This window comes from Condylura cristata, unplaced genomic scaffold (assembly GCF_000260355.1).
Source record: "Condylura cristata isolate star-nosed mole 26May11 unplaced genomic scaffold, ConCri1.0 scaffold00015, whole genome shotgun sequence".
Classification (NCBI taxonomy): Eukaryota; Metazoa; Chordata; class Mammalia; order Eulipotyphla; family Talpidae; genus Condylura; species Condylura cristata.
Genome location: NW_004567116.1, coordinates 38,092,149 through 38,113,803, shown reverse-complemented (window position 1 = coordinate 38,113,803; position 21,655 = coordinate 38,092,149). Strand labels below are relative to the sequence as shown.

Below are 21,655 nucleotides of genomic sequence, written 5' to 3'. Positions count from 1 at the left end.
GGGAGGGAATATTGTTTCTATCTGAGACAGTCTGCGGCTTATTCTCTTGTTAGGTTGCTTCTAAGTAACTGTACTCTATTAGAGATGTAAAGAAACTTTTTAATTTGGAATTCTACTACTTTGTATTCTGACTCTCCTGCTTTACATTAATAAATTTGTACTGTCTTTTCTAATTAGGAGTAGCAGAGTAGTGTGATAATTCCTTGTGTTTTATTTCATTACCAGGTGTAAAGTATACATAGTGTTTCTCACTACTAACAAACAGCAGGCCAGTTGTGCTGGACTGGAATTACACTGTTCATTTTTAGCACCTCTATCATGGTCTGCATTTAAGATGAGTTCTATGCATAGTGGGGAAGTATGACTGTTAGGTCGTTGGAGCTGTTTAAAACATTTAATAGCAGAAAACATTTTTTTCTTTTAGCAGTTACAGTGGTGGTGTTTAATGGGACCTTTTTCAGACATTGTGAAAGAGTGGTTTTTAAAAATTTTAAGCCTTATAAACTTGGAGGTGAATTTACTTGATTCCTAGGATTCTTAGAAGAATAGCATGCTAAGTTAAAGTAGCTGCTATAATTAGATTTTATGAATACCTAAAATAAATTTGTATACACTAGAAATGATATGAGGTTTGCTGATGTTAACAATCCCCTTTCCTTTTTTTTTTTTTTGGCATTTCTTAACTTTTTTCCTAGAATAATTTTTTTTTCCTTTATTTGGCAGCAATCTAGATTTTATGTATCGACCCACATGGCACAGCAGACCTGTCTCACCCGCTGCTCCCCTCAGCAGTGTATTCCAGTTAATCAGCCAGTTCTGTTCCCTACTCTGTCTCTGGTGAATCCTCTCACCTCCCTGCACCTCTGGTCTGTACCCCAGTTCTTGTATGCATAAATAAATACATCTTTTAAAAAATGTAGAGACACAAGTGATGTTAATTTTAATATAATGTATTTAACAGTAAGATAATGTGCTTTGTGAATGTAGAAAATGGCACTTGGTCAGTTTAAAGATTTAGGCAGTAATTCCTAAAAGAGGTGATACTTAAACTAAGTCTTATAAGGAGGTTTTTAGAAATGATAAACCAATAATAAGATTTTATATTATTCTTCCAGGTTCTGAAGTAATGGTTCTTAAAAGGGTAATAGTTAATTCTATATTGCTTCTATTGTTTTGTATTTTTCAACTGCATTAAAGTCTAACTTCTATATATTAAAATATTCTGTTTTAATGTATATATTTTGATACATTTTAGTAGTTGTATGTAGTTATGACTACTGCACTAAAGACATAGAACACTTTCATCATCCTAAACTGTTTTATTGTGCCCTCTGATGCCCTACCCACAACAATTACTAATATACTGTCTGCATTATAGTTGTGTCTTTCCTGAGATTTTATATAAATGGAATTGTATAGTTGATAACTTCTGTGACTGATATCTTGGATAGACATTTCAATGTTCCAGTTTAGTTTTGACTGATGTGCAGTTTATGTTTAGATACTCGTATGGATATATTTTTACTTACATACCTAAGGGTGCAATTGCTGAATCTTTTAATAAGTGTGTGTGGACTTTATAAGAAGTTGGCCATAATATTTTCAGTAGTGGCTGTGCTAGTTGGTATTCCTGTCAGCAGTGTATGAGCATTCCAGTTATGCTACACTCTAAAAACACTTAATATTGTTCATTTTCTTACCATTAGTAATTCTGGTATCTTTCTCTGTCTAGTTTGCATTTCCCTGATATCTGGTGGTGTAAATCATTGTTGTTATAGGCCATTTAGGTTGTTTTTATTTTGAAATGTTTATCATGTCTTCTATCCATATTAAAAAATTGGGTGGTTTGACTTCTTGCCCTTTATACATACATATTACAAACCCTTTGTCAGTTTCCTTTTGTTCCCCAGTATGTGGCTTGCTTAATCATTTTCTTAACTATGTCTTTCAAAGAGTAAAGTTTTCCAAACTTTGATAAAATCTATTTTAACATATTTTTCTTTTATGATTTGTCCTTTGCATGCCCTGTTTAAGTAGATCTGCCTGTTCTGCTCCCCACTCTGCCTCTGGTGAATCCTCTCACCCCCTGCACTGCTGGTGCATAAATAAATGTATGCGTAAATAAATAAAATAAATATTTTTTTTTAAAAAAAGGAAACTTTTTTATTATCCCAGTGTCACAAAAATTTTCTTATGTGTTCTTTTAAAACTTAATAATTTTAACTTTTAAAATTTACCATCATGATCCATTTCAAGCTATTTGTTTCATCATCATTTTTTGAAAACCCCATTGAATGCGCTTTTGCTCCTTTGTTGAAAATCAGTTGTTTTCCTGAACACTGTTTTAATTTATTGAACTATATATCTAACCTGTTATCAGTACCATTCTGCTTGACACTATAGCCTTATAGTAAGTCTTGTAATTAAGTAGTGTTAAGTCTTTCAGTCTTGTGTGCCTTTTTCAAAGTCATTGTGGTATTCTGGATTTTTAATTTTCAGTATAAATTTTAATATTGTCTTGTCAGTTTCTACAAAAAGCCAGCTGGATTTTAATTGGTATTTGAATCTGTAGTAAAATTTGGAGAATTGTCATTTTAAGAATACTACAGCTTTAATTATATAGCTATTCCATATCTTTGGTCAGATTTACTCATATGTATTTCATTTTTAATACTGTCATACATAAAATGTTGAAAAAATTATAACTCATTGTTGATACAAGAGTAGAATTAATATTGAATATTTGCTATGTCCTGTGACCTAGCTAAATTTATTTACTAGGTTAGTAGCTTTTTTATAGGTACTTAATATTTTCCCTGTACATGATTGTCATCTGGAAATACTGTTTTAACTTTTCTCTCTACAATTTTTATGCTTCATTACTTTTTTCTTGCCCTTTTGTACTATTTACATCCTGTCAGCACCATAGTGGATAGAAATGGTGAGAGTAAACACCCTTGCTTTTCATGTCATTGTTTCTTCCTAACTTAGGTTAAAAGAAAATTGAGCCTTTCATTATTGTATTTGTTTTCGCTGTAGATTTTGCCAGCTCCCCTGGGAAAGGAGCAGATTCTTAGAATATCAAGGATAAGCTTGTAGGAGAATTAATCTCTGTAAATACAATTTTTTAAAGATTTATTTTATTTGTTCATGCATATAGGAGCTGGAGTGGGGGAGTAGATGGGGGGTAGCTAAGAGGTGTGAGGGTTGAGAGGATTCACCAGAGACAGAGTGGGGAGCCAAACAGGCAGATCTACTGAAATACACTACTGAGAGGCACAGTGGGTGAGCAGGAGAGTTCTGCTGTGCCATGTGGGTCAGCTCCCTGGTGGGGATCAAACTTTTCATAGAGCTGAGACTAAACCCTTTGTGCCACCAGAGAGGCCCTATAAATATGTTTTTAAGGATAGATTTCATTTAAAATTTTTGAGTGACTATGTCCTTACTAAGTTATAAAGGATATTCTTTTTATTCCCATTTTGTTGAAGATTTTGTTTAACTTTTATGGTTATAGATTTTGTTAGTTATTTTTCCCAGCGTTTGCCATATTATTGTGGTATAACATTGTGTTTGTTTAGGGTATACAAGTGAAAATTTTGGTATATATATATAAATTGGGGAATGTTTACAACAATAAAGTGAGTTAACGTGTCTGTTATATCACAAAATTATAACTGTTTTTGTGTGTGAATGATGAGAACATTTAAGTTCTTCTCTCGTAGCAACTTTTAGTGTAAATACAGCATTAACTATAGTCAGCATACTTATATTTATCCCCAGAACTTACTTATCTTTTTTTTTTTTAAGATTTAATTATTTATTCATATGGAACTGGGGTACAGGCCAGAGATGTGGAGGGTGAGAGGATTCACCACAGACAGAGAGGGGAACAGAACAGGCAGATCTACGAAGTACACTGCTGAGGGGAGCAGCAGGCGGGTCAGGAGAGGTCTGCCTCGCCATGTGGTCACCTCCGGGGCAGGTGGGAATCGAACTCATGCAGAAGTGGCTTTAGCTTCTTAGTGCTGTGCTTTAACCCACTGTGCCACCAGGGAGGGCCAGAACTTACTTATCTTATAATTGAAGTTTGTACCCTAGATCAATGTCTTTTCATCAATATTGGCTATACTCATTATGTTGGATTTTTTTTTTTTTTTTTTTTTTTTCTATGGATTCGTACAGTTAATTCTCAACTTCATTTCTTCCTACTGGTGTCCGCTGATTTTTTTTTTTTTTTTTTTTTTTTTTGGTCTATGGAAATGATCATGTGGCTTTCTCCTATAATCTGTGTTAAGATATATTGGTTAACTTGGATGCTGAATCATGGTTACTGATAAATCTCATTTGGTTGTTATGTATTATCCTTTTTATGTAATTCTAGATTTGATTGGTAATATTTGGTTAAGGAAATGTTACATATATTTAAAAGGATATTACCCATAGAGTTATTTATTTTTGATGTTTTTTTCATCATTGCAGGGGTAATACTGTCATCATAAAATGAGTTGTCAGGTGTTCCTTTTCTTCTCTACTTCTGAAAGAGTTTATGTATGAGGTATTTCTTATTCTTAAATGTCTAGTGGGGCCCTCCCTGGTGGCGCAGCGGGTTAAAGCACAGCACTGAGAATCTGAAGCCACTTCCGCATGAGTTCAATTCCCGCCTGCCCCGGAGGAGACCACATGGCGAGCCAGACCTCTCCTGACCCGCCCGCTGCTCCCCTCAGCAGTGTACTTCGTCGATCTGCCTGTTCTGCTCCCCACTCTGTCTCTGGTGAAGCCTCTCACCGCCCCTGAGCCTCTGGCCTGTACCCCAGTTCTGTATGAATAAATAAATAAATCTTTAAAAAAAAAAAAAATGTCTAGTGGAATTAACCAGTGAAGCCACATGGACCTGGAATTTTGTTTTTGTCTTCTGAGAAATGAGCTCTTAATTACAAATTGTACTTTAAATTGTTTTAAGACTGAAATTTTGTATTCTGGGTAGTAACTTGTGTCCCTCAAAGAATTTGCCATTTTATTAGATTGCCTAAATTTTAGAGCACTTCTGTGGGTTAATTATACTTCTCATGGATTCTTTACACTGACCTTGATCTGTATAATTGTCTCTTGTCTGGCTGTTTGCTTACTGCCTTTGTAACCCTTAGGAATTCTGTCGTTCAAACCTAACATTTGTTTTTATAACCCACTGAACTTTCCTGTTCAGTGGTACCTGACAGTTTTTATGCTGATGCTCATTGTCACTTTTGGACTCACATTTTAGTCACAGAAAATATTGGTAAGTTCTTTTTTAAATTAAGGTTACAGTAAAACCAACATTATATGAAGATCATCAGTTGAATATACCTTTAAGTTGAGGTAACTTTTGTAGTGTTATACATTTTGAAGTATATCATTTAGTGACTTCCAGCATATTAACAATGTTATAAAATAAGTCACTACTAAGTAAAATAAGTCAGAATTTTTATCAGCTCCCCTCCCCACAAAATCATTCTGTACCATTTAAATAGTCATTCTCATTTGATCTCATCGTAGAGTCCTCCCTCATCTAGCAGTGAATTACTTGTGTTTGTTTGTTTGTTTGTTTTTTGTTTTATGGTTTTGCTGCTAATGGCCATTTCATAATGGTTAATTTTGTATGTCATTTTGGATGGGCTGTAGTGCTCAGATGTATACCAAATATTATTCTGCATGTTTTTCTGAGGGTGTGTTTGTATGAGATTAACTTTTCAAGTGGTAGTCTTTGAGTAGATCAGATTGTGCCACCATAATGTGGGTGGGTCTTATCCAGTCAATTGAAGGCTTAATTAAGAGGGGTTTCTGCAACAGATGGCTTTTGACTTGAACTGTGTCATCCTATTATTCCTGAGTCTCTATCCTGATAGTCTTTGTCTTAAATTATGGCATCAACTTTCCTCTAGGTAGATTTTAGACTTTTCTTCACCTTAATGTGAACCAATTCCTTAAAATAAATTTATATTTTATACTTATACACATCATATCAGCTCTGCTTCTATGACGAACACCACTAGTACAGTGGCCCTTAATGGCTGACTTCTTTCACTTAGCATAAAACTTTTAGATTCATCCATTTGAAATAAAGAATTTATCAATATTTACTAGGTTTTTTTTTGCTGAATTATTTCCTTTTATAGATTTATTATTCCATATGTTGATGGACATTTGGGTTTTTCCTCTTTACTCTAATGACTAATGCTTTAATGATCTTTTTGTTGTTGTTGTTCATTAAACAAGTCTTTGTTTTAGCATTTATTTTCCATTCTTTTGAATATATACCAAGGCATGGAATTGTTGCATCATACTGTGATTTTATGTTTAACTTTAAGCAAAAGCCAATTTTTTTTTCACAGCAGGTGCACCATTTTACATTCTTATCAGTAATGTAGGAGGGTTCTTATTTCTCTTCATCCTGGCGAATGTTTGTTCTTTCCCATTTTGTTACTGTTTGTTTTACATTTGTTTAAATGGGTATAAAATGGTGTCTCATTGTGGTTTTGAATTGTAATTTCCTAATGACTAGTGATATTAAATACTTTTTTAAAATCTACTTATTGGCCATTTGTATAACATCTTTGAAGAAATGTCTTTTTAATACTTTTGTCCATTTTAAAAATTAGATTGTCTGTTTTAGATTTGTAAAAGTAAAAATTCTTTATGTATTCTGGGTATTAGATCTTTATCAGATATATATTTGTAAGTATTCTCCCATTCTGTTGTTTTTATATATTCTTAATAATGTCCTTTGATGCAAAACATTTTTAATTTTGATGAAATTCATTTTACCTTCTTTTTTGTTGCTGTTACTGATTGTGCTTTGGATGTTCCATCTAATAATCCATTGCCAAACCAAAGATCATGAAAACATACTCCTATGTTTTGGAGTGTTTTGGGGTCAGCTCCATGCCTGGGGATCGAATTCGAACTGTGGTGGTTGTCTGATAGCTTCATAGTACTGAGATTTAACCTCTTGTGCATTATGGAGGCCCCCCCACATTAAGGTTTTTTTTTTTTTAATTCACTTTGGGGTGCTTTATATTTGGAATGAGATAGAAGTCCAACTTTATTATTTTGTATATGGAAATTCAGTCCAGTGCACGAGTATCATTTTTTGAAGGGAGTCTTCTTTTGTAATTGAATGGCCTTATTTTTAACATCCTTGGTATTTATTTTTGAGTCTAGAGGTTTTTTCCTATACTACCTCTAGGATATCTGAAGTAGGATATTAGTAGCCAGCTGCTATGTTCCAAATTTATAGTAATTTTCTTTATGACTAGGGTTGTGAATATGAGTTTATTTATTTCCCCCTCAGCCAGAGAAGACTGACTGTTGCCAGCATACAGGGCAGGGCAAGACTTCTCGCTATCTTTTTGCTACACCAGCATCCTGATTTCAGCCAACAAAGCTTGTTTGTCTGATTACTAATTTAGTACTGTCTCCTCTACTTCTTCAAACTACAAATAGCAAAGCTCCCCATACCACTTCATGTCCCCTAATTTTTGCAAATATGGCTTAAGTCTTATGCTTCAGGAAGTGTGCTTAAAGAATTGTACACTCCTCTACCCTTCACACACTTCACTGCCTTTTTTTTTTACCATCTTTCTACAATTTAGTTGTTTTTCCATTTGACCTATTGTTCACTTTTCTTTCATGTTTGCTAGTCTTATTTGGAGATCATGTTTGCACTTGAATTTCTTATTCTTTTTGTTGCTTTTGGATTAATTGTGAAAGGAGATTTTGACCCTGCTTTGTCATCTAAGACCAGAAGTACTTTAAATGTATTTTTTGTAGTGCTGTGCATGTCCATTTATCTAAATATTTAAGCTGGATTAAATTTCATAATTATAAACTGTGGAATGTGATCTTTCCACTATTTAATAATTATTTTTCTGGTAAGTATTTGTGCCAGCTCTGTTTAAGCACAAATAGTACTTAGGTACAAAAGAGTACTGTTTAAGTACATATCAAATCCTTATAGCAACCCTATGAGGAAAGTGTTCTTTTTATTACCATTTAATTGATAGGAAACCAAGGCATAGTCAGAAATATTAACTTGCCCAAGAACTCTTTTCTCCTGCTATATCAGTCTGGCCTTTGATAGTCATTAAGTATTTATTATCAGTACATATAGAGCTATCACATTCTTTCAGTGGCCATATAAGAGCCTTTTAAATGAATGTAATATGGATTTACTTTAAAAATGAGTTTGTTTTAACTATTAAAAATTTAAAATATGCATGCAGTAGAAATGTTAAAGTAGTGTGGCCATTATGGAAAATGTTTGATAGTTAAAAAAGTTAAAAATAGAATAAATAAAAATTAGCAAATGACCTATCAGTTCTACTCCTAAGTTTGCATCTAAGAGAAATTATAACATATTTCTACATAGAAACTTCTAAACAAGTATTTATAACAATATTTTTCACAATAATGAAGATGTCAAAACAACCCAAATGTCTTATCAGTGAATGAATGGATAAGAAAATTATGCTGCATAATGACATTTTGGCCAGTGGCGGTCTGCTTGTGTGGCAGTGGTCCGCAGATCCCTATTGCTTTGTTATGTGTTCATGTAGACTACCAGTGAGTACTACAGGAGTAGTAAAAAGTCATACCCTCTTGAATTGCTATGACAGTAGAATGGATTACTGTTTTTGGAAAATAACACGTACCATTATGGTGTTTACAAAATGCCAAATCATCTTCCAGAATGATTAAAAACTTTTGGAAGTAGGGGAGTTTGATCCCTGCTAGGAAGCTTACCCACAAATGGCATAGCAGACCTCTTTTGTCTCAACTACTACTCCTGGTATTTTAGTAGATCTGCCTGTTTTGCTCCACACTCTGTATTTGGTGAATCCTCTCACCGCCCCCAACACTACTGACCTACACCCCAGCTTTTCTATGCATAAATAAATAAAAATAAATTTAATAAACCAAAACAGTGACACACATTATTAAAAAATAAATTTTGGAAGAAGGAAGACAACATTGCAAATGCCCTAATTGCTGTTGAACCTTACACTTTAAAATTAGATTAGTCATGTATCATGTAAATTTCATCTTAGTTAAACAAAAAGCATGTTATAAACTCAAGTAATATAAACAAGATGGATGGAGTAAAAGGTCTTCTACCACTACCACCAGATCCTTTCTTCATATGTAGCTAATGCTGACAGCTTCATGTTAAATATTTCAGAAAATTCTTCCACAGTAATTTCTTGGGACACCACAGTGGACAGTTTTACACAGAACAGTATTTTCATTAGAGGAACTATTGTAATTGAGAAATTTATAATTACCATAATCTAACATATACATGTAAATACTTTTATTATTGGAAAAGACAGTATACTATATACATTATTCTGTAACTATTAATTTAACATTGTATCTTCTGTAAAGCTGTCCCAGTTTATTAAAGAATCCATATTTCCCCCTCTGAATCAAAATATCTTTCAGTTACTAACTGCATAGTGTCTTGGGTAGATTTCTGGCCTGTGTGCAATTATCTGTCTACTCATGTTCCATTACTAAACTATTTAAATTACTTTAAATAAAATTAATTTTTAATATCTGGTGAGGGTAGGTGTTTTTAAATATTACTCTTTCCCCCAGAGTTTTTACAACTATTCTTAAAAATGTTGACCGGTTCTTAAATTTTTCCCACAGGAACTTTGTAATCAACTTATGAGTTAGAAGAACCACACTTTTAGAACAGACAAATTTATCTCAACTCCTTAAACCTTGGTAATCACTAGTCTACTTTCTGTCTGTATAGACCTGCTTATTCTAGATATTTTGTGTAAATGGTATTACATAATAGGTGGTGTTTTATATCTAACTTCTTTTACCTAACATAGTGTTTCACTTAACATATTGTGGCGTTTATCAGTATTTAATTTTTATGGTTGAATAATATTACTCTGTATGAATATATCAAATTTTGTTTTATCAGTTGATGGGTATTGTTACTTTCTGATTACTATGAATAATGATGCTTACAAACATTCATTTACAGTTTTCAATGTACATATATGTCTTAAATTGTTTTGGGTACATAATCCAGGAATAGAACTGCTGGGTCATATGGTAACTATGTTTAACCTTATGAGGAACTTCCAGACTGGTTTTCCAAAGCAGTCTGTTCCATTTGCATCCCCATCAGCACTATACGAAAAGTTCTAATTTCTTTGCATTATTGCCAACACTTGTTCTTGTCCGTCTTTTCAAATATAGTAACCATCATATATATATATATATATTTTTTTTTAAGGATTTATGTATTTATGCATACAGAATTGGGATACAGGCTAGAGGTGTGGTGGGTGAGAGGATTCACCAGAGACAGAGTGGGGAGCAGAACGGCTAGATTGACAAAGTACACTGCTGAGGGAAGCAGTGGGTGGGTCAGGAGAGGTCTGCCACGCCATGTGGGTCAGCTGCCTGTCTGGGGATGGAACTCGTGCTGCAGTGGCTTCGGAGAGCTTCATGATGCAGTGCTTTAACCCGTTGCGCCACCAGCAAACGCTCATAACCATTATATTTTTAAAGAGATTTTAATGGAAACTGGTGTTGAATTTTAATAAATGCCCTTGTCTTATATGGAGATTATCAAAAGATTTTTTTACTTTGTTCTCTTGATATTTAATAATAATCAAATTTGATAATACAGATGATATTGATTTTGAGTAATTGTTACCTTGAATTTGTTTCCTGCTTCTTAACAAAAAATTATTTAATGACCATGTAATTTTAACAAAAACTAAATTCCACGGACAAATTTAAAATTAGTTGATATGATGTTCAAAATAAAAGATTTAGTTTCTATTTTCTTGCAAATGTGACTTCAACATCCTTATTTTAAGAGTTACAGCTAAGATTAGAAGTAATAGTTAAATACTTTAAATATTTTTTATCTTTTGTAAAATATTAAAAATGCCACCTCCTTCAAAATGTAGGTAAGTTTTCAGATTTTTTAAATAGTGAAATTTCCAACAAGTTTATTGTAATTAGTCTTTTTCACTTGGGTATTAATAATGAGTAGGGATACATATTTGGTAGAACTAATGATAATTCTAAACCCATTATGAATCTCAGTATCATAAATGTTGAAATGTGAAAAGAATTTACCTTAGAATCTATGAAATGTAATACATATATGGAAAGTGTGCTTACATCTAACTTTTGTAAAACAATGGGAAGAAGAAAATTATTTGAAATTTTTTATTCCATGTTTGAGAAACTCATCAAAATTTGTTTTTTAACCATGTTTTTTATATTTCACTCTACGGTAGTTATTAAGATCAGTCAGCATTGTCAGTGATTACTGTGTGCTAGCCAATCTAGTAGCAATAGCTAGCAATTACAGTTTTTATTGTGTGCTAAGGCTTACTTTGAGCACTTTACATATTTCAGTTAACTAAATTTCACTCTATCCCTATGAAGGGAATTCTGGTACTATAGCCATTTTCTCAAAGAGGAAATTGAGGCACAAAAGGTCAAGTGATTTGATCAAGATCATATAGCTAATTAAGTGTGGAGCTAAAGTTTGAATGTAGATTTTTTTGACTTTAGAGTCTTTGATGTCAGGAACAAAGATGAGTGAGATTTTAACCCTTCCCTCAGCACTGCCTCCCAAATAGTATTTGAAAGGTGTGTTGATAAATATACATGAAATTATTGTTATGCTTTTGGTAATGAATTTTCATTTGTGTTTTTAGGACATTCAGTCAGAAGAAGGCTGCTATTGAGAGAGAATATGCACAGGTAAGTTCTGAAATAGAAGTCTCTATCCTAGGTCTACCTCTCTGTTGACTCAGGGCAATAGGGTTGTTGCAAAGAAGCTTTGGTAGTCCTTTACCCGCCTTTTCTTCTTTCTAGCTATCTCATGTTGATCCTCCTTTTGCTTCTGTGGGTCTTCAGGTGAGCTAAATTGCTCCTTACTACAAAGAAGGGTGTGAAACTTATGGGAGAACACTGTATTTATAACATTTGTAAAGTGTAGGTAATATTGGATACATTTTACAAATATATATATTTTCCCTTATGTGCCCCCCTTCTCTGCTGTTTTATGAAAGGCTGATTTTTGTTGTTGTTGTTCAGTCAGGCACTTATTCCTCATTAGGACCCTGCTGATAAAGAATGGTGTACTTTCTTTTTTTTCTGTTTTAAGCTGAGTAGTACTCTGTTGAGCACATATACTACTACTTTTTATTCAGTCATTCTTTGATGGGCATTTAGGTAGATTCCATTTATGGCTAATGTGTTTCTTTTAACATAGGGGTTCTTGTATCTTTTTTTTTTTTAAAGATTTATTTATTTGTGCATACAGAACTGGGTTACAGGCCAGAGGTTCAGGGGTGGTGAGAGGCTTCACCAGAAACAGAGTGGGAAGCAGAACAGGCAGATCTACGAAGTACACTGCTGAGGGGAGCAGTGGGCGGGTCAGGAGAGGTCTGCCTCGCCATGTGGATCCCATGTGGATCTCCTCGGGGGCAGGCGGGAATTGAACTCATAGGGAAGTGGCTTTAGATTCTCAGTGCTGTGCTTTAACCCACTGCACCACCAGGGAGGGCTGGGTTCCTGTATCTTTTTAAGTTAGTGATTTATTTTTTATTATTTAAATTTTATACATTATTTTTCATTTTTGTACAATGTATGCTTTCTCTCTGAGGTGTATTCCCATGAACTCCCACCACCAATATCCCTTGTGCTCTTCCCACCTCTGTTTTGATCCTCCTTCCTTCTCCTCCCCCCAACAGAATGTCTCTGGATTTATAGTTGCCTGTTGATTTTCATTTTTAATTTATTATAATTACTTTATTTTCCCTATCCCTTAATTTGCTCCTCTGCATCCCTCCTATAAGTGAAATCGCTAGATTTTTTTTTTCTTTCTGGCTTATTTCACTGAGCATAATTCCTTCCAGATCCATCCATGTTGCTCTGAATGGCATGAGTTTCTCTTTTTTTGATTGCTAGTAATAGTCCATTATACATATATAATGGATTATTATATACTATATATATATAATATACATCACATCTTCTTGATCTAGTTATCTATTTTTTTGGGCATCTGGGTTGCTTCCCTAGCTTACTTATTATAAACATTGTTGCAGTACACAAGGGGTACAGGTCTTTTGAATTAATGTTGGAGTGGGGAGCAGAACAGGCAAATTTACTGAAATACACTGCTAAAGGAACAGGAGAGGTCTGCTGGGCCGTGTGGGTCACCTCCCTGACCAGGGATCAAACTCTTGCTCCAGTAGCTGTAGATTGACTCATAGTGCTGCAACTTAACCCCTTGTGCTACCAGCGAGGACCTGTTGCTAGTTATTTTTAAATATGTGCTAGAAAATAGTGTACTTTCAATTGATGGTAGAGAGGTATTTTTATGGCAACTTAAGCATTTCCTTCAGATAGTTGTAAGAATAAATAGCTACTCTTCCTTTTATAAAAATATTTTAACATATTTGAAAATTTTTCCTTGTAAGCAATTACTTTCTGTATGGAGTAGAATTCTTAAATTGATACCTCCTCCAAAAATTATGAAAGTAGTATTTCATAATGATCAGGGGGGTAAAGTCTCAGGGCTATCCCCACTTAGGCCTGAGTTTGATCCCCAGCCAGGGAGCTAATCCACACATGGTACAGTGTATTTCAGTAAGTCCACCTTACTAGTGTATTTCAGTAAGTCCACCTGTTCTGCTCCCCACTCTCTCTTTCAATCCTCTTACCTCTTATTCCCCAGTTTTATACACAGTTCTATACCCCAGTTCTTTTACACAAAAATAAATAAATTAAAAAATAAAGGAGAGCATTAGAAGAAAAATGCCTATGGTTGTTATAACCATAATTGCTGCTGTTGTCATTTATATTATAAATAATGAAAGGGGGCATGATTCTTGTGTGTGTGTGTGTGCCTTGTTAAATTTAGTATAGTTAACCAGCTGTTGTTTGAGCTTCACTTCATTTGTTAGACTTAAAAGGGAATAATCTATTCTGTTAAAGATTGATAGACTCGTTAATTCAGTCATTAATTATCGAGTGCTTGCTTATATATCAGGTGCTTTTTATAGTAAATAGCATCAGTCCTGATTGATAAGTAACACTGAATCCTTGCTCTGTGCTAGGTATTTTGTTGATTATTTTACTTGTGACTTAGTTTAATCCTCTTAAAAATCCTGTGAAATAGGAACCTTTATTAGACCCTTTACAGATAGGTTTCAATATAGCCTCTTACAGATATATTTCCATTGGGATCAAAGTGTATGATCTGCTTTTAAAGTTAATATACAAAGTGATTTTGTATGCTGTATTTTCTGTAACATGATTTAAACATATACTCTTATATAACATGTCACTTATGAAGAGTGACAGGTTCATGATAAAAAAATACAAAGTAATACATTCAGTTGTATGAAAAGCAGCAGTCCTCTGCCCAAATCCAGTCTTCTTTCTCAAAGGAGAAAGTAAAATCAGATTCCTATTTTAGCTCTCCTGGTTATCACTTCCACATTTCTAAATAATAGGTGTGTAAATCAACTGATGTTGCTTTTTCAACTCTAGACATTGTTGCTTGATTAGTTCTTATAATAAATGAGAAATTAGTTTCCTAAGCAATCCCATCAAACCTTGAATTTTCTGTCTCTTTGCAGTCAACTTCGGTTGCCTATGGGAACCATTATATTTATCTGAATTTATCTTTTTTTTAGACATATCATAAAAGTGTACTCTTAAGACTATGTGGTCTTGTCTGGCTTCTTTCACTGAGCAAATGTTTTCAAAGTTCATACATGTTTTATCACATGTCAGTAGTTCATTCCTTCTATTGGTGAGTGGTATTTCATGGTATAGATAAATACTTTATTTTGTTTATTCACTTACTGATGAGTAACTGGATATTTTACAAAATATTTCCATAATAATTGCCTATTATGTCTAATGCTGCTGTAGTCTCTATAGTCTTTATTTGTACATAAGTCTTCATATATCTTGAGTATACACCTAGAAGTGGAAATACAGACTTGTTAAGTTTATATTTAACTGTTGGAGAAATGGCCAAACTGTTTTTGCAAGTTGTCCAATTGTGCTTTAACCACCAGTAGTATATAAAGGTTCTGGATATTCCATGTTGTTGCCAATATTTGCCATTGACTTATGAATAGTGTCACTGTGAACATTCTTGTGTGTGCATCTTTGTTGACTATGAATGTGGTCTATTGGCCTCTGCCATAGAGTATGTGTTTTTTAGCTTTGGAAGATAAATTGCGAAATGATTTTCTAAAGTGATATTTGCTCCCTAACCAGCAGTGAATGAGGGTTTTGCTTGTGGATTTGATTTGCATTTTCCTGATGACTAATGAAGTTGAGGAACTTTTCATATGTTGATTGGGCGTTTAGGTATCTTGTTTAGTGAAGTGCATGTTTAAATCTCTTGGCCTTTTTTTCTTTAATGATTTTTCTGTGAATATGCTGGGTTTGAATCCTTTATCAGATATATGTATTATAAATACCTTTTCAGTCTTATACAGAAATGTTGTTCATGGCCTGCCTCTTTAATTTATTAAGTTTCTTTTGATGAAAACAAGTTCTTATTTTTTTTAAGATTTATTTATTTATACAAGAACTGGGGTACAAGGCCAGAGGTGCGGGCATGAAAAGATTCACCAGACATAGAACAGGGAGCAGAACAGGCACGCGTACTGAAATACATTGTTGATGGGAACAACAGGCAGGTCAGGACCGGTCTGCCACCCCATGTGGGTCACCTCTCTGGCCAGGAATCAATCAAGTTCTTAATTTTAATGAAATTCAATTCATTTTCTTCTGTGTTCACTACTTTTTAATGCCCTATTCAAGAATTTATTAGAACCCTAGTGTTCCAATAAATGAGGAGTACTCATTAAATGTTTCAAGTAATCATCAGGATTTTTGTTGTTTAATCTTTCATATTTAGTTTCATGGTCCAGTTGAAGTAGAGACCTTTGTATATGGTGTAAAATTGGGTCAAGTCATCATTTTCTATGTAATATTTAACTAAGGTAGGACCATATATTAAAAAGTCTGTGCTCCCATCCCCACTCTGTACTGAAGTGCTGTTTTTGTGGTAAATTAGATGACTATATATAAACTTATTTCTAGATTTTTTTTCTGCTAATGTATTTTTTGAAATCTTTTTGCCAACATTATACTGTTTTAATCACTATAAATTTATTATAAATATTGATACCTACTAGTGTACAAGCCTTCGCTGTTCTTAGCCTTTTATATTTTCATATGCATTTTAGAATTAGTTGGTTAATTTCCTCAACATGCTGGCTGAGGTTCTGCTTTGTATTGCTTTGAATCTGTAGGACAATTGGGGAGAACTGATAACCTCAACAATATTGAGTCTTTGAATCATGAACATCTCTATTTAGTACTTTAATTTTTCTTACTTTTCTCAGTATTTAGTTTCCATTGGACACCTGTTTTTTGAGGTTGCAAGTTCTTGTTGCAGACTAGGTTTTCAGTGATTGTTATAGAGCACTTCTTTGAATAAGTTTTTTTTTTGTGCTAGATTCATTGATTCTTAGGTACCATTTTTCTTCTTAGTTTACTAATTTTTTGAAGTGCTTTATACAGAAATTTCCTAAGAAGTTTTTATATTTACATTATTTTACTATTATTAGTAATTTTTGGTAACAGACTCCAGGCACACAGAATACTGTAAATCTTGTTTATATATATTATTTATTTACTTAAGGATTTGCTTATTGCACAGAACAATTGAGGTTTAGGCAAGGATGTGGGGACAGGGGGTGAGAGAATTCACCAGAGACAGAGTGGGGAACAGAACAGGAAGATTTATTGAAATATATTGCTAAGGATAACAGGTTGGGGGGGCTAGTCAGGAGAGATCTGTTGCACCATATGTGGGTCAGCTCTTTTGGCAGGGATCTAAGTCAAACTTTTGTGGTGATAGCACTGAGACTTAGCCCCTAGGCCACCAAGGAGGCCCAAATCTTATTATGATTTTAAAGAGCCACACAGTTTTCTTCCTATTGTTAGCAGGCAGAATGAGGAGCATCCTGGGACCCCCAAACCTGTCACATAAAAACAAACTGTATGCTTAGTGTAATGAAACCTATGATAGAAGACTTTAGTGCAGTTAGTGTGCAATAGAGAGAAGAGAAAGAATATAGTTAAAATAGTTTCCAGTTGAACACCCAAACTTGCCTATCTCCTCATGGGCAAATGCCGGGACAGTGTTGGCCCAAAGCAAAGCCACTGAGACCCATAAGAAAAGTACAGACATTTAGCATAAGTGTTAATGGGTAGGCAAGTTTGGAAGAGAAAGATCAAAAAATACAAGTTGAATGAAAGTTTGTCATACTCTTTTTCAAAAGACTGTGTATTGTAGTTGCCTTTTTATCTTTCCGGGGTTATTTACTTTGTTATGCTGCAATTTAGTTTAGAATATGAAAAAAGAAGTCTAGTGTCTTTCCTCTAGGGCCATCAAGCCAGTTTTAAAGCCCAATTGAATCTAGAATAGAGAATCAATTTTCAAGTTCCAAATGGTTTTAAAACCATTTCATTTTTTTTTTCCTGTGTCACATTTTGCTGGAGCTTAAAAAAATTAAGTTTTGTTATATTAAAATATTTGGCAAGACATAATTGTGAAAATCTTGAAAATCTGATAATTGATTTTAATTTATACTTAAACACATTTCAATTTAAGCTATTAAATATTTTAAATTATAAAATCCTATATATTCTTAGTGTTGCATTTATTTATGCACATTTCAAATCAACTGAGAATTTAGCACTTCTCATTGTGGAAATGTTCTTTAAAGAGTGTGCTGTTTGTTAATCTGGAAACATGTGAAGCTTCATTTTTACCAACTAATAATAATGTTTGGTAATGTAAGAAACTTCCTTTTCATGAAGTTCCTTTGTTTTGGCTATTAGTTCTTGATACACATTTCCTAAATTTTAATCACGATTTAAATCCTTTAAAAAGAAGTGTCATCTCAATTTATACAAGCAACTATTTAGAACCTTTTATTTCCTATATCAGTTTTACCGATTTAAAATGGTTTTTAAAAATATGATGATTAAATTGAACCACATACAAAATTATAGTGGTTGTGTTTTGGCTCCTTTTGAATATTTTAGACTATTGATTCATCTCTTTTACCTCAAGCTTTTGAATGTTGAATGTTGATTTTTCCCTAGTTAGATCATAAGATAAATGAGAATCTATGCTCTAGAAGAATTTACTACATTTTGTCATTTTACCAAGTACTATTTTAAAAGTTTTAAGATTTACCAGTTTTCATGTGTTGAGATATGTATTGAGTACTGTTATCAGTGCAGTGGATTACAGCACTGCCCAAAAAGGAAGAAAAAAAGAGTCCTAGCACTTAAAGAATATCCATGCATGTTTGCTTCAGGTTAAATGCATTAATTTCTTTCCTCTCAAAGCTACTAATAAGGCATTATAGTGAATTGGAAAAGACTTTTTGTTTTTAATATTTATTTTTGCATTCGGAACTGGGGAATAGGACAGAGGTGCAGGGGCGGTGAGAGAATTCACCAGAGACAGAGTGGGGAGCAGAATAGGTAGATCTACTGAAATATACTACTAGGGGGGGGTGGGCAGTGGGTAGGACAGGAGAGGTCAGCTGCAACACATGGATCACCTCCTGGGCGCGGATCGAACTCATGCTAAAGTGGCTTTTAGTTTCTTAGTGCTGTGCTTTAACCTGCTGTGCCACCTGGGAGGGCCCGAAAAGAAAGACTTTTATAGAATTACTAGTATTGATAAATGTGTTATTATCCTCTAGACAAAGAATTAGTTGGCAAAAAAATGTTAAGCCTTACTTGTAAGATTTAAAGATATATAACTGAGTTATCCCAAAGGGAATATATTATAAAAAGAAGTAATTCAGTAGGATTGGACAAATGACAGCAATTTGGAAAACAATACTTTAAGCACACCAAAATAAGTTTATAATTCATTTTATTTCAAAAGATCTATTTTATTTATACATACAAGAACTGGGTGTAGACCAGAGATGCGGGGGTGGGTGGGTGGGTGAGAGAATTCACCAGAGACAGAGTGGGGAGCAGAACAGGCAGATTGGCTGAAATACACTGCTGATGGGAGCATTGGGTTAGACAGGAGAGGGCTGTTGTGCCATTTGGGTCACCTCCTGTCCAAGGATCAAACTCATGCCACAGTGTCTGGCCATAGTTAGTGCTGAGATTTTAACCCCTGTGCCACCAGGGAGGACCTGTAATGCATTTTTAGGAGAATGCTAGAAGGAAGAAAACAATTTTGCAGAACCTTATTTATACTTGAAAAGAATTTGAGCCCTGAATGTCTTTTTTAAGTTGCTTGGTACTTTAAATTTCCTTAAAGAGTGTTAATATTTTATTTTTAAGCATGGTGTGTGAAATTCACTTTATAATTCCCCAGAAATAACAGATGTGTTGATTATCATACAAGCACAACAAATGAACATCTGAAAACAGAAGATATGTCAGAGTCATTAAGTATAAAATTCTAGAGTAAAAGCAAGTCAGACTTCTGACTGCAGTTAGCTAACCCCTGAGGTGCTGGTGAAATCATTTACAACACTCAAACTGAATTTGCTACAGGCAAGTTCTGTATTCATATGCTTCCTGTAGTTTTGGCAGAATGATGCTGGTGAAAGGAGGATACAAAAGGTTACTGTGGTTGGAGAGAAAGAGCAGGAAAAGATTGTGGACTTTAAGGGCGGCTCCTTGTCTAAGGACAAACAGAATAAACACCGACACCCTGTCAAATAGTCTGTGGTATCACACTATTACACTGAAAGCTTTTGCTATTTTCCTTCTTTAAGAAATAAACTTACGAACAGTTAGGCATATTATCTAAGAAGTTAGTGTTATGTATATCTAGTAGGGCAAGTTTTTGGTAAATTTTATCACAGCTGCTTTAAACTGTAACTTAATTTAACTGGGTGCAGTTAGCTTTCTGGCTATTGCTATTAAAGAAGCTTTGATAAAATTATTTAAATGGTATACTATATACTTTGAACTTTCCATTTTCCCAGTTTCGTTCTGTCTAATAATAAAGATAACTATATAGAAAGTCCCAAGTTATTTTCTGTGTTCATGTTGATCCTTATTTTAAAAAATTTACTTTTGGAGTTGCTTATGATTAGAAATATATTTGGGGTGAAAAGCAGACTAATTTTTTTCCTACAAAATACTTGATAAAGTTTGATTTTTAAGGTTTTAAGAACTGTATTAGAAGAAATGGTAGATGTGAATAAATGTTGGTACTCTTGGCATATTTGATACAGAGTAGTAAGGGACACTCAAACTGGGCAAGGACAGTGCCCAAATAGTTTACTGGTTACTGTCTGAATTCTTTACCCTTGTGCACAATGCAAGACTACTCAGCTCCAGAGAACAATAGAATTTATTTAACAAACAAGGGAAACAAAGAGTCACCAGGCTACAAATGGCTGTTTACCTCAACCAAAGCAGTGTCTGCTGTTTTAAAGTTATACCCTGAACAAAAGGTCACTTTTCCAAGATGGCATCTTCCTATCACTGAGTGACTAGAACCAGACAGTGGATTGGGATCTAACTTAGGAAGATAGCAGAAGACACAACAGAAGATGCTCACGGAGCTGCCAAGATGAGCCCACACAGCCCCAGACAAACAACATTGGAAACAGCAACTGCAGCAGCCAAACCACACAACAGACAACCCAAACTCACGCAGCTCAGAGAGGCTACACGTCTGGTTCTTCGCTTTGCCTTCTAGGCTGTAACAACAGCAAAACTGGAAATAGCTTTAGAAACTCGGCTATTTACTTGAAAAAAAACCTTTGAACTTTTCTCTGAGGTTGTCTGCTGGAAGCCTCTCTGTGTTCATCAGAGCCCTTCAACAGCCTTCTGGAAGATTGGCATGTTGCTGACAGAAATGGCTGAACCCATAATCACAGGAGATCCAAAATGCGCACCAAATCCTAGGGCTGCTTCTGCAGCCCCTTATGTTTCTTCTTCTTCTTTTTTTATGATTTATTTATTTATGCATACAAGACCTGGAGTATAGGTCAGAGGAATGGGAGGTGAGAGGATTCACAGAGACAGAGTGGGGAACAGAATGGGCTGATTGACTGGTGCTCCTTATATTTCTTATCAGCGTTTCCACCTCCACCAGTTCTTTGTTCATATTTCACCTGGAGTTATTCATACTCACCTGAGTCACCCTTTGGGAGCGTCACCTATAACAGCCTTTGACTTCAGCCCCCAGTTACATTTCCCACTTTCGATTTTTATCACTATGTCTATGGTGAATATTGGACAAGCCCTGTCCATTGGCACAACTACAAGCAACAATATTATTCAATACAATGGCACAAAATGCAAATACAGTAGCTGCAGGTGTTCACCCCCACCTCCAGTTACATATTGATTTGATGATAAATTCTGACTTTTTCCTGACTATCTTGTAGTACACTTGAAAATATGAATGAAATGATTGCTTATTCTACAACTATCATTTCCTCCCTGATTCCTTCATTTTTATTAATAAATTTAATTAGGCCAAGTTAAAAAAAAAAGTGTGTGGATAAAGGGGAGAATTCAAACT

General features: G+C 34.3%; 1 protein-coding gene across 2 annotated transcripts in view; it reads left to right on the top strand.

Moving 5' to 3' along the window:
* FCHSD2 (FCH and double SH3 domains 2) overlaps positions 1-21,655 on the top strand; it is a 200,915-nt gene that overhangs the window by 23,606 nt on the left and 155,654 nt on the right. For both annotated transcript variants that reach the window (XM_004683177.2, XM_004683176.2), the window contains exon 3: positions 11,739-11,784. In XM_004683177.2, the coding sequence (XP_004683234.1) occupies positions 11,739-11,784 (46 nt within the window). The remainder of the gene's footprint in view (positions 1-11,738; positions 11,785-21,655) is intronic.